This window comes from Sesamum indicum, linkage group LG2 (assembly GCF_000512975.1).
Source record: "Sesamum indicum cultivar Zhongzhi No. 13 linkage group LG2, S_indicum_v1.0, whole genome shotgun sequence".
NCBI lineage: Eukaryota > Viridiplantae > Streptophyta > Magnoliopsida > Lamiales > Pedaliaceae > Sesamum > Sesamum indicum.
In genome coordinates, this window is record NC_026146.1 from 7732111 (window position 1) to 7747713 (window position 15603).

At 34.2% G+C, this 15603-nt stretch overlaps 2 protein-coding genes across 2 annotated transcripts; both read left to right on the forward strand.

Annotated features, from left to right (window-relative positions):
• On the forward strand, positions 2037–7955 carry LOC110011245 (isoflavone 2'-hydroxylase-like). The gene is made up of 2 exons (XM_011071463.2): positions 2037–3044; positions 7252–7955. Exons 1-2 carry the CDS (start codon positions 2127–2129, stop codon positions 7840–7842), a joined length of 1509 nt encoding a protein of 502 aa, XP_011069765.1. The 5' UTR covers positions 2037–2126; the 3' UTR covers positions 7843–7955.
• Positions 10010–15515, forward strand: LOC105155574 (isoflavone 3'-hydroxylase-like). The gene is made up of 2 exons (XM_011071464.2): positions 10010–10975; positions 14684–15515. Exons 1-2 carry the CDS (start codon positions 10055–10057, stop codon positions 15302–15304), a joined length of 1542 nt encoding a protein of 513 aa, XP_011069766.1. The 5' UTR covers positions 10010–10054; the 3' UTR covers positions 15305–15515.

The following is a 15603-nucleotide window of genomic DNA, read 5'->3' on the forward strand; positions in this document are numbered from 1 at the left end:
TTTTTTTTCATTGGAAATGTGAGCCTTCTCGATTATTTCAGCTTGGATTTGCAGATGATCTGTTGCTGTTCTGCAAAGCTGATATGGACTCTAAAGGGGTCTTTAAGCAGAGGTTGGACCTATTCGCCTCCTGGTCAGGTCTTCGGCTTAATGTGCATAAAAGTCATCTTATCATCTCTCGATCTGCACAAGCGATACGGGAGCAGCTGTTAGATATGCTCGGATTCCAGGAAGGGCATCTTCCGATGAGGTACTTGAGACTTCCTCTACTTTCCTCTAGATTATCGTTAACAGACTGCCAGCCTTTATTATTGAAAATTGATCGACGCATTAAAGGTTGGGAAGGAATGAGATTATCGTATGCTGGGAGGGTATAGATTATTAAATCTGTCCTTATGGCGTTAAGTATATATTGGGCTTTTGCATTCATCCTACCTAGAGGTGTTATAAGGGAGATTGAGAAGCGTCTGAGAGCTTTTCTGTGGAAGGGCACAGGAACCAGTGGATATGCCAAAGTAGCATGGAGAGATGTCTGTAGGCCGGCGTCGGAGCAAGGTCAAGGCCTACGGGATATCGCTACTTTAAACCATGCCTTGATGAGCAAGAAGCTGTGTGGTGTTATTCGATGTGATAGAACATCAAAGTGGGTAGAATGGTTATATAACGGGCGGCTACGTGATAAATATATATGGACGGTCATTGACAATGGTGGTTCGTGGGGCTGGAGGAAACTCCTTCGTCTATGCCCCTTGCTTTGATCGATGGTAGACTATCAGATTGGTGATGGGAATTCATTTTATCTGTGGCATGATCCATGACATCACCTTGGTCCCCTTATTGAAAGATTCCCACAAGGTCCATGTATGTTTGGGCTTCAGATGACGGACAAGCTTAGCAGTGTTATTATAGAGGGGCAATATGACATTGGCCTCTCGTTATGGACATTGAGTGCTTGGAGATTTTGGATGCATTGCCAATAATTCATGGCGAGATAGATCACATTATTTGGCGATTTGAGACGGGACGACCTACAGTTGCATCTCTTTACAGGCTATTGGACCCACCGGGACTCAAGTTAGGTTGGTTTTCACTACTCTCGGGTTCTCTGAAGATCCCCAAGCATAATTTCATCTTATGGCTTGCGATTTTGGGAAAATTATCCACAACTGATAAACCATGGCTATCATACTTAGGCACCTGTATATTATGTGATGAGGGTGCAATGGAGACACATACTCATCTATTCTTTCGATGCTATTATGCCAGATGCTGCCTGACAGCGATTCGGCGGATTGTTCGGTTTGAATGGCCTAATAAAGAGTGGTCACGGAACGTTAAGTGGGCTGCAAGGAAATGGAGAGGAAAACATATGATTAACTTGGCTTATCGTGCACTCCTGGCTGCTTGCATTTACCACATTTGGAGGGAACGAAATTTGAGACACTTTGAGCATACGGAACGACCACCGAATATAATAGCCACCATTATTGTGGAAGATATTAGACAGAGGATTATCAGTGTTAATTTATCTCGTTCTGTTAGTTTATGTGCGTTAATAGATTATGGCGTATCCCTTGGCCTGTCGAGGGAGAAACCACCAGTTGAGCACTGTTGTACTGTACGATCTTGTTTTATTAATGAAACTTACATTTACCCAAAATAAAAAATAAAAAGAACCTTGGCGTGAGATAATAAGATACAAAATTATCAAAAGAATAAATTATAAATGGAGAAGTAAGGTAAGAGAGAAATGTGGGGTAGTGAGTAGTTAAAAGGAAAATAAATAATTTCAAAATTATTAAAAAATATTGAAATTACTAATTTGACCAAATATTTTCAAAGGGAAAAAATGGAATGATGAGTAAATTTGACTATCTAAAATTGATAGGATCAAAGAGTTTTTCTTTTATAATAGTATACTTAAAAATAAAAAAGAAGAACCTTCCTATTTCCACAAATATTACCAATTTGTCAAAGAATTTCCACCAAACACGTCTCGGTAGTCACCTATATACATATATTTTAAACCAAAGCAGCAGCATTTATATGTTGGGCCAACTGCAATCAATATACAAACACTATAACACAATCTCACCCCAAAAACCATACCTAATTTCTCCTCAACAATGGCTGCTCCATGGTTTCTGTATATTCCACTCATATTTGCCCTTTACATCTTCACTCAGCATTTCTTCCACAAACTTAGAAATCTGCCACCCGCTCCCTTTCTAAATCTGCCCTTTATCGGCCACCTTTACCTCCTCAAGAAACCCCTCTATCGTTCCTTGGCCAAGATCTCCGGCCGCTACGGTCCTGTAGTCCTCCTCCAGTTCGGCTCCCGCCGCGTCCTGGTTGTCTCCTCCCCCTCCGCCGCCGAGGAGTGCTTGACGAAAAATGATGTCATATTCGCCAACCGCCCGCACTTGCTCGCAGGGAAGCATCTGGGCTACAACTACACTTCCTTGGCCTGGACCTCTTACGGAGATCACTGGCGAAACCTGCGTAAGATTTCATCAATCGAGATTTTGTCCACGCACAGGCTCCAGATGCTTCATTGGATTCGTGTGGACGAGGTGAAGTCCACGATCCGGGCCCTGAATCGGGCTTCGGAGCAGCGGCGGGTGGTTGACATGAAGACGGCTTTTTTCGAGCTGACGATGAACGTGATCATGAGAATGATCGCCGGGAAAAGTTACTACGGCGAGAACGTGGAGGAGGTGGAGGAGGCCCGGCAGTTTAAGGAAATTGTTAAGGATACTTTGCGGCTGGGCACGTCGAATATGGGGGACTTCTTGCCGGTGATTCGGTGGTTGGAAGTGGGCGGCGTGGAGAAAGGGCTGGTGGAGCTGCAGAGGAAGAGGGATGCTTTTATGCAGGAACTGGTTGAAGGGTGTAAGAGAAGGTTGAAGAGTTACGGCGGCGGCGGCGGCGACGGGGACGTGGTGGCGGAAGGGAAGACGAAAACCATGATTGAGATGCTGTTGAGATTGCAGGCAAAAGAACCCGAGTATTACACAGATGCGATCATAAGAAGCTTAATGCTGGTAAGTTGCTCGACTCCACTGATTCACGCTTTCTATTTTTGCCCTTTTCATCTTTGGTAAAGTTTTGAAAATAAGATTTCAAAAGTTTACAAATTAATTTGGATAGAGAAGGAACTTTTTAAGTTAACAAATTTTATTCAATTTTTTTATTTATTATTAATATATAGTTATTAATATTTGTAAATGCTATAATCTCATTTTATTCAAAAACTCAAAAAATTATTAATGAAACAATATTTAATATCTTATTCATTGTATAAAATATTTTACAAGATGTATAAAAACGGGTAAATTATATTTTTTTGGTCCCATAAATGGATCTGTTTTTAATTTTGGTCCTACACTCAGGCTAATTAGCACATTGAGTCCCATATGTGGGGTTTTTTTTTTTAATTTGAGGAGTATTGAGGAATTTTCGTCTAATTGACAACATCAACTGTTCTCTCCGTTAGTCAATACAATCAAAATAAAGGTAAATTATATTTTTTATCTCATAAGTGTACTTGTTTTCAATTTCGGTATCATAAGTAGACATGTTTCCAATTTTAGTTCCACACGTAAATGTGCGAATTGGCTTGAGTGTGGGACTAAAATTGAAAACAAATCTACTTACGGGACCAAAAATGTAATTTACCGTATAAAATCTTTTATATAAATTTAGCCTAAGACACTCTTAATCAGTTTTGGGGTTCTTTTCACTTTCTTTACTAAAAATTCTTTACCCAGATAAAGTGTAATTTTTGGGTTTAGGCTTAGTTTGGTCGGATGAATAATTGATTATGAAATAATTAATTCTTATAAATTGATTATGATGAAACCTGGCCTCATTTTTAAGATTAAATTGGAAATTAAAAATAATAGGTAAGTAGGTTAATTAAATGAAAATAATTGTGATGGGATTAAAAGTAACAAAATGTTTTCTTCATGAAAAACATGGTTTTGATTTACTTTAATTCCAAAAGTAATTAATGAAGAAGGGTAAATAACACAAAACATTGAGGCAAACAAAACCTAGATTTGATCTCCCTTAATTGAAGGATCTGTACCGAAAATTCTTACCTAAATCAAGTTTGATTGAATCAAACTAATTAAAAAGCAAGTATGATATATTTGCTAAGTGATTAGTTATTTTTTCGAAATTGTATATCAGTCACAAAATACTACACTTGTTGTATAATTGATTCAAATTCAACCAAACCTGATCTGAATTAGAATTTCTGGATAGACACTTAGAGAAAACTTCTATTAGAACGTTGAACTTCTCTTAGAATGAGAGTCGTGTTGCTATTAATGTTTGAAAACCCAAACCATTGATCGAATTGAAAAATTGATCGGGTCTACAGTCACTAGTTCAATCATCGGGTGAACCATGATCGAACCAGTGAGTACTAGAGCACGGCGTTCCGTCTGAAGTCGTTCCAAAACCGTCTTAGTTAGGGACGAGTTTTAGGATAAATGTCAGCAGTCCCAATAAAACTTTTTCTTTGTAGTGAAATTAATATATAAAGTATATTAAAATAATAAAACATACAAAAACATTAAATTAAATTTTTTAGTTAATTTTAGGAATTAAAAGTATCTTAAAATCTGATAGTAAAATCAAGATAATAAAGTTTTTAGGTCAAGAATAAAAGTAGAAGAATTGCTTAAAAAACAAACTACATATTATCATCATAATTAAATTTTATTACCAATAAATAGTGAGCATCCCCTATTCTTAAAATAATTTATAAATCTTATTTTATTTATTATGATTTAATATTGGAGATAACACTTAAATAGATTATGGGCTTAATGAGTTTGTTCATTTATTAATATATAATTAAAATAATTATTTTAATGTGGGTGTTGGTCTATTGGTATTCGTCACAATTTTCATACAAAATATCATGGGTTCAATTTCAAATTGTATTAATTTTTAAATATTTAAAAAAAAAGTCCATAAATCGGTCGGTCACTTGATTTGGGATCAGATCAATTAGGTCATTGATTCAATCGAAGGTTCAAGCAATTTTAAAGAAAACACAATAATTTTGATACTAGAAGAAATATAACATTTAACTATGGTTAATTGTCACAGTAAAAAATAAATAGTTGTAGTAAACAACCAATGACCACAGCCACAGAACTGTTGTTGGTCGTGGCTCTTACGAGTGTGACTACAACTTAGCCATGTCAAAAACATTTTTTCAAGGTGGATAAACCAAGATTTTGCATCAGTATTATTTTACAATGATTAATAATAGTTATTACCGAAATTTTAATTCCATAACTATAAAAAACGTAGGCAATAATAAATTTCTCTCTAGTGTAAGGCTAGTTGTGTTTTGTGGATTGGACTAGACCATTAATGGACCACATGATCAGTGTGGATAAATTAAATTTGTGCATTAAAATTATTTAATTATGGCCAATAATAGGTATTTATTACGATTTTTTAGTCCATAACTATTAAACATAGACGATACTATATGAACTGAACCAGACCATTTATGGAGCAGATGATGGTTCAACCAATCCGATGGACTGATCCGAACTGTATTTTAAAACATTGGCTGCTGATTGGTTGAACCAAATGAATGTTGATCCTAACATTCCTGAGTTATTTATATCAAATTAGATTTTATCATGTACAAAATTAAAGAATTCTGTCTACGAACTATAATTAATCTATTATAAACCTTAGAAATTAATAAGATTTTGTTTTCAATAACAAGTTGCTGACGAAAATTTTTAGATATATTATATCTACATTTTTTAAAATTAAATTTAATTATATAATTAAATACTGTCATTAAAAAAAATAATTATTGCTATAATTTTAATAGGTATGGATTACGAACCATGGTAAATAATTTTTATTGACCACGGTTAAATAGGATTGATGCAAAAATATAAATTTTCTACCAAGAAAAAGTTATTTTCCATGGCTTTTAGCCATGACAAATGTTTAGCCACCCTAGCTGATACCACGGCGAACAATCGTTATATGGCTGTGGTCAATTACTATTTACTACGACTATTTTGTTTTTAACCATGACTAAGATTGCAGTTTTTAGTGATTTTCTCTTATTTATATAATTACAAGTATATTCTTAAAATCGTAATTGTATTTACAATCAGTATAATTATTATTTAATGACGAAATTTTACATAATAATTTTTAAAATTTAGTATACTAATAGCACATCAAAAAGGGTAACTATGATTTTACAAAAATTATACAATTAAATCTAATTTTAAGCTATGTCCACATAATTCAACCTAATCTTACCCAAGGTGGCTGTTTCTTATCATTTATGGACAATGTGGTCTATAGGAAGAAAAAAGAAAAAGAGAGTGATTGGGTAGCAAGAATGGGAAATCATTGATTGGTCAAAGAAATCACATATGAAGTTCAAATAATTGACTTTTTAGGAGGTCTGATGTTCACTTGCCCTTTTCTCACTGTCACTAAATTTATTGAGAAATCATTACAACATTTGATTTAAATGAACTTTATGTATAATTAGATGTTCTCCAAAAATATATATAAGAGGGGTAAAAGAAAAAATTCTTAAATAAAATGGTCGAGGTGGATGGAAAAAATTGAAAAATCGTAAAAGAAAAACTTGTTCACTTAGTTAAGAAAAAAATTAGAAAATCTAAAAAAATATTCAAAATTATAATTTATACTTTACAAAGGTATTTTGATCAGTTTATCGTAGAAATAGATAAAGAAAAACTAATAAAGATTAACAGATCAGACTAGTTGTTGGAAGATTGCTAAAATTAAGGGGTATTAGTTATTTTTCAAATAATAATAGATATTTACAATTATGCCAAATTAATCGTAAAAGTGCTCTTTATAATTTACCTTATGTTTCATCTAAAAAATAATTTCGTTTATATGCATGCCAATATTAAATAAAACAGAAAATCCAATCTGTTGTAGGTCAAGGATCCACTGGGACCTAATGCTAATCTTGAATCTATGAATTTGGATTTGACGGGAGAATTTGGGAAATTTCGAACAATGCTGTATTAGAAGAATTTGTAATTGATCGATATTCAATAACTTATAGTTTAAATTTAGAATGAAAGGATTTACGATCTTTTAAATTTAAAATTATTCAAATAATTTGTTACCAAGACTCCGAAACTTCAAATTTATTTTTTCAAGTACAAGCTGTTCAGAACTCAGTTTCTCAAATTATAAATGCCATAGGTTTTGCTAATAGCTGGCACAGATACGTCAGCCGGAACAATGGAATGGGCGCTATCTCTTCTGCTCAACCATCCACATGTCCTCAAGAAGGCACAGCTCGAGATCGACAATCACATCGGACACGACCGTTTGATAGACGAAACAGACATCGCCGAGCTCCCATACCTACGCTGCATTGTGAACGAAACGTTACGTTTGTATCCTGCAGGCCCGTTGCTGATCCCTCATGAGTCCTCAGAGCAATGCACTGTTGGAGGCTACCGGGTTCCAGCAGGCACTATGCTGCTGGTGAATGCGTGGGCTATACACAACGATCCCAAGAATTGGGAGAACGCTAGAGAATTCAATCCAGGGAGATTTGAAGGGGTGGAAGGGAACCGGGATGGGTTCAAACTGATGCCGTTTGGCTCAGGAAGGAGGGGATGTCCCGGGGAGGCATTGGCCGTACGGATGGTGGGGTTCGGATTGGGATCTCTTATTCAATTGATTGACATGACTGAAGGTTTGGGATTATCAATGCCGAAAGCGGAGCCATTGTTGGCGTACTGCAAATCTCGGCCTGTGGCAGCCAAGCTTCTTTCCCAGATTTAGAGCAACTGTGCAATGTTGTGGAATATACTTACCCATGGTCACTGCGTGAGACAATTGATTTCTTGTTAGAACTACCATGAAGTATGATACGGAAGAGTGGCGGTTTAGAACTTCTGTTTTTATATATTCATTTATATATATATATATAGTAAAAATTAATAAACTCTCTAAAATAATAAAATCCTCCGGTCCCGACTTGGGCCTTTGTAAAAAATCATCAAATTCGATAAGATAATAAAATAATAATTTTTCAGAAAATTCCTTTATAAATATTAGGTCCCATTAAAACTCTAAATTAATAATTCATAAATATTATAATTATAAATATATAATAATTTGCTAAAATATGAAGTCTGTAATGCTTTGCGCATTTGATCATTCATGGATGATATTGCGACGCCTTTTAGATGAGAAGACATGGTTGGGTGTTATGAATTATTTTATTTTTATATTGAGATTTATATAGTATATATTTTATTCATCATGTATGAATATATTTAATTGGCTATAATAGTTAGTTAAGTGCAGCGAATTAATGTAAACATGTATGTTTAAGTAATTTCAATGAATTGATACATGCGTCTATGAATATAATAGTTAATTGTATACAATAAATTAATATTATACATAAATATATTTAATTAGTTCCAAAGAATTGATTGATGCATGAATATAGTGAATGAAACATATATGAATTCATTTATTTTCAATACATATGTACTAAATTTGATGAATTTAAAAAGTCTCTCTTTTAATTAATAAAATATTAATTTATTGATAAATTAATATCTTTCTAAATTAATAAAATTTCATGCTCCCAAGGTTATTATTAATAGAGGTTTTACTGTACTTTTGTGTGATATTATAAATGAACAAATTGAGTTATAAGGAAGTATTCGTCGCAAAAGCGGTTTCCTTGTATTTTTGTTTTTGTGACAAAATGGTGCTACCGTAAATAGTTGTGATTGAATGTTCTATCAATGCAACGAATATTGCCGTTGCAAACAATGCCTAACGTTTATTACCTCCTGATTGTCATAAGAAGGTTGGGCTGCAATTATGGCTAGGTTGGCGGCTGGGTGAATAACTAAGGCAGCTGGAGGGTCGGCACTATCCAACACGGACGTCGAACGGAGAATCCGCAGGTGCTACATCAGCGTCTACACCATTTGTCTAAACCCTACAACTCCTGGCCAGTAGACTTCCTGCGACAAGTAGTGTAGCTAAGGCGTTGGGCTGACGAGAAGGGCACGTGAAATGGACTTTTGACCCCATTTCAGAAACACACCTTTCTGCGCCCACGTACTGCCCATATCCATATTTCCTCCTCAAATGGTTTGGAGGCCATTGGGAGGTATGTTCCTCCAAATTCTTTTTTGTTTTTAATAATTTTCCTAAAAGAAAAAAAATTGTAAAATATTGAACCAACAATAAAAACTATCACACTCTTAAATTCTGTTAGGATAGTGTTCGGTGTGCAACTAGTTGATAGGATCTTAATTCCTGTTAGGTTAGTGTTCGGTGTGCCAACTAGTTGATAGGATATAAACTAGGAAGTACAATGTAATATCCTTGTAAAAATAATCTTTTTATTTCACATTTATAACATTAAGGCATTTTTCATTCGATATTTGTCTAATTTGTTTATGCACCAAGCATGAAGTCCTTAGACTAGACATGACTATGACGTATGGTTATGCATTTGGTAGTAATTATAAAATATTTGTCCAAGACCTTGGTTTTAAATGATCCACGTCGAGGATCAGTCATATAATTGAGGCTTGCTATGGTTATCAGGTTTTCATTTTGAAAATTATTTTTAAAATTTCGATTAGGTCCATAATAGAGCAAAAATATACTTTTGGGGCGTGACTTTATTATTGTATGCAGTTCTAGAGATATTAGGACTATTAAATATTATTTAAAATTTTATTCTTTTAATTAGTTTAATTTATTATATTAAAAATTATTTAAATGTCTTTTCGTAATACGAAAGATTCACACGTCATAATAGTTAATCTAGCCAACAAACATTAATTGTTATTCTTTTACCTAGCTCCATGTTATTTGTTTTCCCTACGTTGTACATTGATTAAGTGATGAGATCCCATTAAGTCAACTAAACATTTATTGGGCCGATTAATTATATAATCATTATAAAACTTTACCTGATCCTCACGCCAAAACAGTTGAACCACATTTCTCCTCAACAATGGCTGCTCCATGGTTTGTGTATCTTCCCGTCATCTTTGCCCTTTACGTCTTCACTCAGCATTTCTTCCACAAACTTAGGAATCTTCCACCCGCCCCCGCTCTGAAGCTACCCTTTGTTGGCCACCTTTATCTCCTCAAGAAACCCCTCTATCGTTCCTTGGCCAAGATCTCCGACCGCTACGGTCCCGTCGTCCTCCTCCAGTTCGGCGGCCGCAGCGTTCTCGTCGTCTCCTCCCCCTCCGCCGCCGAGGAGTGTTTGACCAGAAATGATGTCATCTTCGCCAACCGTCCGCACTTGCTTGCTGGAAAACATCTGGGCAACAACTACACTTCCTTGGTCTGGGCTTCTTACAGTGATCACTGGCGAAACCTGCGTAAGATTTCATCAATCGAGATTTTGTCCACGCACAGGCTCCAGATGCTTCACGGCATTCGTGTGGAGGAGGTCAAGTCAACGGTCCGGACCCTGAATCGGGCTGCGGAGCAGCGGCGTATGGTTGACATGAAGGCGGTGTTCTTCGAGCTGACGATGAACGTGATGATGAGAATGATAGCCGGGAAAAGGTACTACGGAGAGAACGTGGGGGAGGTGGAGGAAGCGCAGCGATTTAGGGAAATTGTTGAGGATAGTTTTCGGGTGAACACGTCGAATATGGGGGACTTCTTGCCGGTGATTAGGTGGTTGGGAGTGGGCGGCGTGGAGAAAGGGCTGGTGGAGGTGCAGAGAAAGAGGGATGCTTTTATGCAGGAGCTGGTTGAAGGGTGTAAGAGAAGGTTCAAGAGTTACGGCGGCGACGGGGAAGGTGGCGGTGACGTGGTGGCGGAGGGGAAGACGAAAACTATGGTTGAGATGCTGTTGGCATTGCAGGCAAAAGAACCCGATTATTACACAGATTCTCTCATAAGAAACTTAATGCTGGTAAGCCCAACTCAACGAATTTTCTCTAACTTTTGACGTCAAATTTCTCTAATTTTCATTGCAAAAGTTTTACCACATCCACGTATAATCATTATAAATTAATACTCGATAAATTAATAATTTTTTTAAAATACTAATTTTTCAACCTCAATTTGAATTCAAGTTCTAAATTATTAATTTTCATAAATTAATAAAATAATAATTCTGCGAAAGACCCTTATATAAATTTATAGTCCATTTAATATTATAAATTAATAATTTTATAAAATTATAAATATAACTAGAATAACTTAGTACAATATGATTTTATTATTGTTTGCTTCTTCTTAAAATATAAATCTAGTTGTATTTCATTTTTCCATTTCTAACATTGCTTACTGCATTTAAAAGCTTCGGTATTGCATTCTCATATTGCAACCAAAAATTGTGAAAAGTTGTTACGCTATGAATGCTTCATTCCTCGTAATTAGTTACAAAGCTATTGTATCATCTTCAATTTCATCCTCAACAAGATTTTTGAATACTTGTTAGACGTGAAGTCATGGTTGGTTGATTTTTATTTGGACCAACTAATTATGGTTGGTTGATTCTGATTTGTTGACTAATTCAATTAAAAATGTTTGATGTTTTTTATGTAGTAGGTGATTTTCTTACATTACATGAACTTGCATTAAGTTTTTAACTAGATAATACGATCAATTTTGGTTTTTTTAGGGGAACGTATTATATTTAATTAGTCACATTGTACATGAACATAAAATCTTTAAATTAATAAATTATTAATCAAGCGATTAATTAATATATCTTTAAGTTAATAAAATTATGTGGTCCTGACGTTATTAATTTATGAAGGTTTTGCTGTAAATTAATTTGATTCCTCACATTTATATTTTGAAAACAATTTAGTCCCTATAAATAAATTTGCATAGAAAAAATTAATATTTTCATCTAAATAATTTTTCAAGAAGGATTTAATATTTCGTACGGATAAAATACCTTTCTGAAAATATATTTACAAGAAGAAAAATAATACTTTTGAGAAATATATTCTTAGATTTTGTAACATGTTTATTTATTTGATGCATAAATTGCACATTGGACGTGAGAGCTTTAGCAAAATGGTACATAGACATAATTATCAGATTTAGTACTCTAAGTTTTTAAATTATCAGATTTAGTACTCAAAATTTTTTATTTTCTTTCATTTGAGTACCCTCCGTTAATTTAACTGTTAAAACTAATAGTCAACCCAATTTTGAAGGAAAAATTAGGTGGGAATTTGTCTATATAAAGACATGTTAGGCTTCCAATTTACTCAACACAAAAAAAAAAAATTATTTTAATTCTTTTCGATTTTAATTTCATAATTGAGGACAATAATTTAAAAAAAATACATTTCAATCCAAATTCTATCAAAAATTACCAATTTTACCAAAAAAGGTACTTTTTTTTTTCTTTTTGCTGGGCCACAATGCAAATATTGTCATACTCTATTATCGAGGGTTATGCTATAGTTTTCCATACTTTTCTTTTAATTATTTTAACAAATATTTGTTTTGATTTTCTTGTGACTAGTGAAATAGAAAGTTTATTTATAAACAAAATTCTCTCAACCAAAAACAATACTTCAAATGTATTTTTTATATTTCGTGCACAAACAACTGTATAATATATCAAAGTATATATATATGCAATTTTATTTGATTCAAAAGTACATTGATACTCTTTGAGTGACTTATTTAATTTTGCTCTATCTATTTTTCGCGAACAATACTAGTGGTGATTGAACGTAAGACTTTGATAGTTTTCTTAAATTATTACTAGACAATTATCTTTATATTATTTCACATTTAGCATGCATTTTTATTTCATTTTAATTGATATTTCCATAATGATTTGAATTAGCATTTTCTCGATGCTTTGAATAGCCATAAAAAGGGAAAAAAATGCTTTTTTAAGAAAGAACGACCGCCGTGAGAGCTTACTCCGCTGTTCGTGGTGGAGTAAAGGCTTAGGAGCAGGGATAAAGGCATGCCTTAAGGCAGCGAGGGACGAAAGGATAGAATGATTCTTTGTATGCGCGAGCTAAAATACAGTTAGTTTCATTAGATCCATTCTCTCACTTTTTAATAGAAATTGGTTTTTCTTTTTTACATTATTGTCTTAAATTTAAAATTGAATTAAAATAGAAATTTTTGATGCGTTGTATAAAATAGCAGCCAAATATGCACCTCATATAGACAAAATCCCGCCTAATTTTCCTCTGAAATTGGGTTGACTGTTTGTTTTAACGGTCAACCTAATAGAAGTTACTCAGATGGATAAAAATTGAAAATTTTGGCTACCAGGTCTGATGACTTGGAAACCTGGGGTACTAAAATTGAAAAGGAGGTATGCTTTGGGTATGAAAAATAAAATTATCCTAATCAAATTATTTATAAACTTCAGGGATTATTTCAATTCTCATACCTAAAGTATACTTCTTTTTCAATTTTAGTACCACAGGTTTTCAAGTTATCAGACTTGATACCCTAAGTTTTTAATTTTGATCCACCTGAGCACCCTCCGTTAAGTTGATTGTTTTAGTCAGCCTAATTTTGTAGGAAAAATTAGACGGGAATTTATTTATGTAAGACATGTTCGGCTTTCATTTTATTCAATATACGAAAAATTTCTATTTTAATTCATTTCGATTTCAATTTCATAATTGAAGACAATAATTTAAAAAGTACATATTTAATCCAATTTTTATAAAAAAATATTTTGTGCACTAATAAAGGTACAATATATCAAATTATGGATATGCAAATTTATTTGACTCAAAAGTAATTAACACCCTTTGAGTGGCTTATTTTATTTTTCTCCGTTTACTATTCGCGAACAATGCGAGTAGTGATTGACCATAAGACTATGTTAATTTTCTTGAATTATTACTATGCGATTATCTCTACATACTCCTCATAGCATGCATTTTTATTTCCATAATGATTTGAATTAGGAGGAAATATTTGAAATGGTATTTCCATAACAATTTGAATTAGTATTTTTAATAGAAATTGGGTTAAAAATATATATTATTTTATTATTGTCCTAAATTATAAAATTGAATCAAAATAGAATTTTTTTGTGTGTTGAATAAATGGGTAGCCAAACAAGCCCTTATATAGATAAGATTCAGCCTAAATTTTTCTCCAAAATTAAGTCCAACGTTTGTTTTAACGGTCAACTTAACAGAGGGTACTCAGGTGGATAAAAATTAAAGAATTTGGGTACCAAGTCTGATGATTTGGAAACTTGGGATACTAAAACTTAAAAAAAGAGAAGTATACTTCAGATACGAAAAATGAAATTATCACTGAACTTCACATTAAATAAACACATAAATTTTTACTTACCTTTAACAGAATATCAATATCCATTTTTATGCATAAAATATATTTATTGAACTTAAGGACTTCTACATAAGTTGGATATAACATACCGACTTGACATTTTATGAGCTTAAAGTTTAATAACAACACACATATTTACTGACCTTATACCAAATTATTAATTTCTTCCTAGCATATTAAATGAGATTAAATTATAATTATTGCGACAGACTAAAATGAACTTTTGGTATATTTAGCTGAAAATTAATGTGTATATGAGATGGACTGATTTGAAAAACCAAGTGAAAAACTCAATTTTCACCTTACAAATGCCTAGGTTTTGTTAACAGCCGGTACAGATACATCAGCCGGAACAATGGAATGGGCGCTATCTCTTCTGCTCAACCATCCACATGTCCTCAAGAAGGCACAACTCGAAATCGACAATCACATCGGACACGACCGTTTAATAGATGAATCAGACATTGCCAAACTCCCATACCTACGTTGCATTGTGAACGAGACGTTACGTCTGTATCCTGCAGGACCATTGCTGGTCCCTCATGAGTCCTCAGAGCAATGCACAGTTGGTGCTTACCGCATTCCAGCAGGCACTATGCTGCTAGTGAACGCGTGGGCTATACACAACGATCCCAAGAACTGGGAGGATGCCAGAGAATTTAAGCCAGAGAGATTTGAAGGGCTGGAAGGGAACCGGGACGGCTTCAAACTGATGCCGTTTGGCTCAGGAAGGAGGGGTTGTCCCGGGGAGGCATTGGCCGTGCGGATGGTGGGGTTCGGACTGGCATCTATGATTCAGTGTTTCGATTGGGGAAGAGTTGGGAAAGAATTAATTGACATGACTGAAGGCTTGGGATTGTCGATGCCCAAAGCAGAGCCATTGACGGCGTACTGCAGAGCTCGGCCTGTGGCAGCGAAGCTGCTTTCCCAGATTTAGACCAACTGTGGTAATTGTTGAGGAATATAGTCATCTATGGCCAAAGATATTGTGCAAGTATGATGGAAAAAGTGTGATGGAAGAGTGGCTAGTTGTCGTTGGAACTTTGACTTCTGCATTTTTATATTTACATATATATATATATGTAGGGTTAAGTATTATTTTAATCCGCTAAGTATGTCTAATTTTAATTTTCGTCTGATAACTATGTCCATTTTTGTTTAGGTCCAGTAACTTACGAAATTGCTTACTTTTAGTCATTTGGCAGATTTTCGGACAATTTTACCCCTATGCAACTT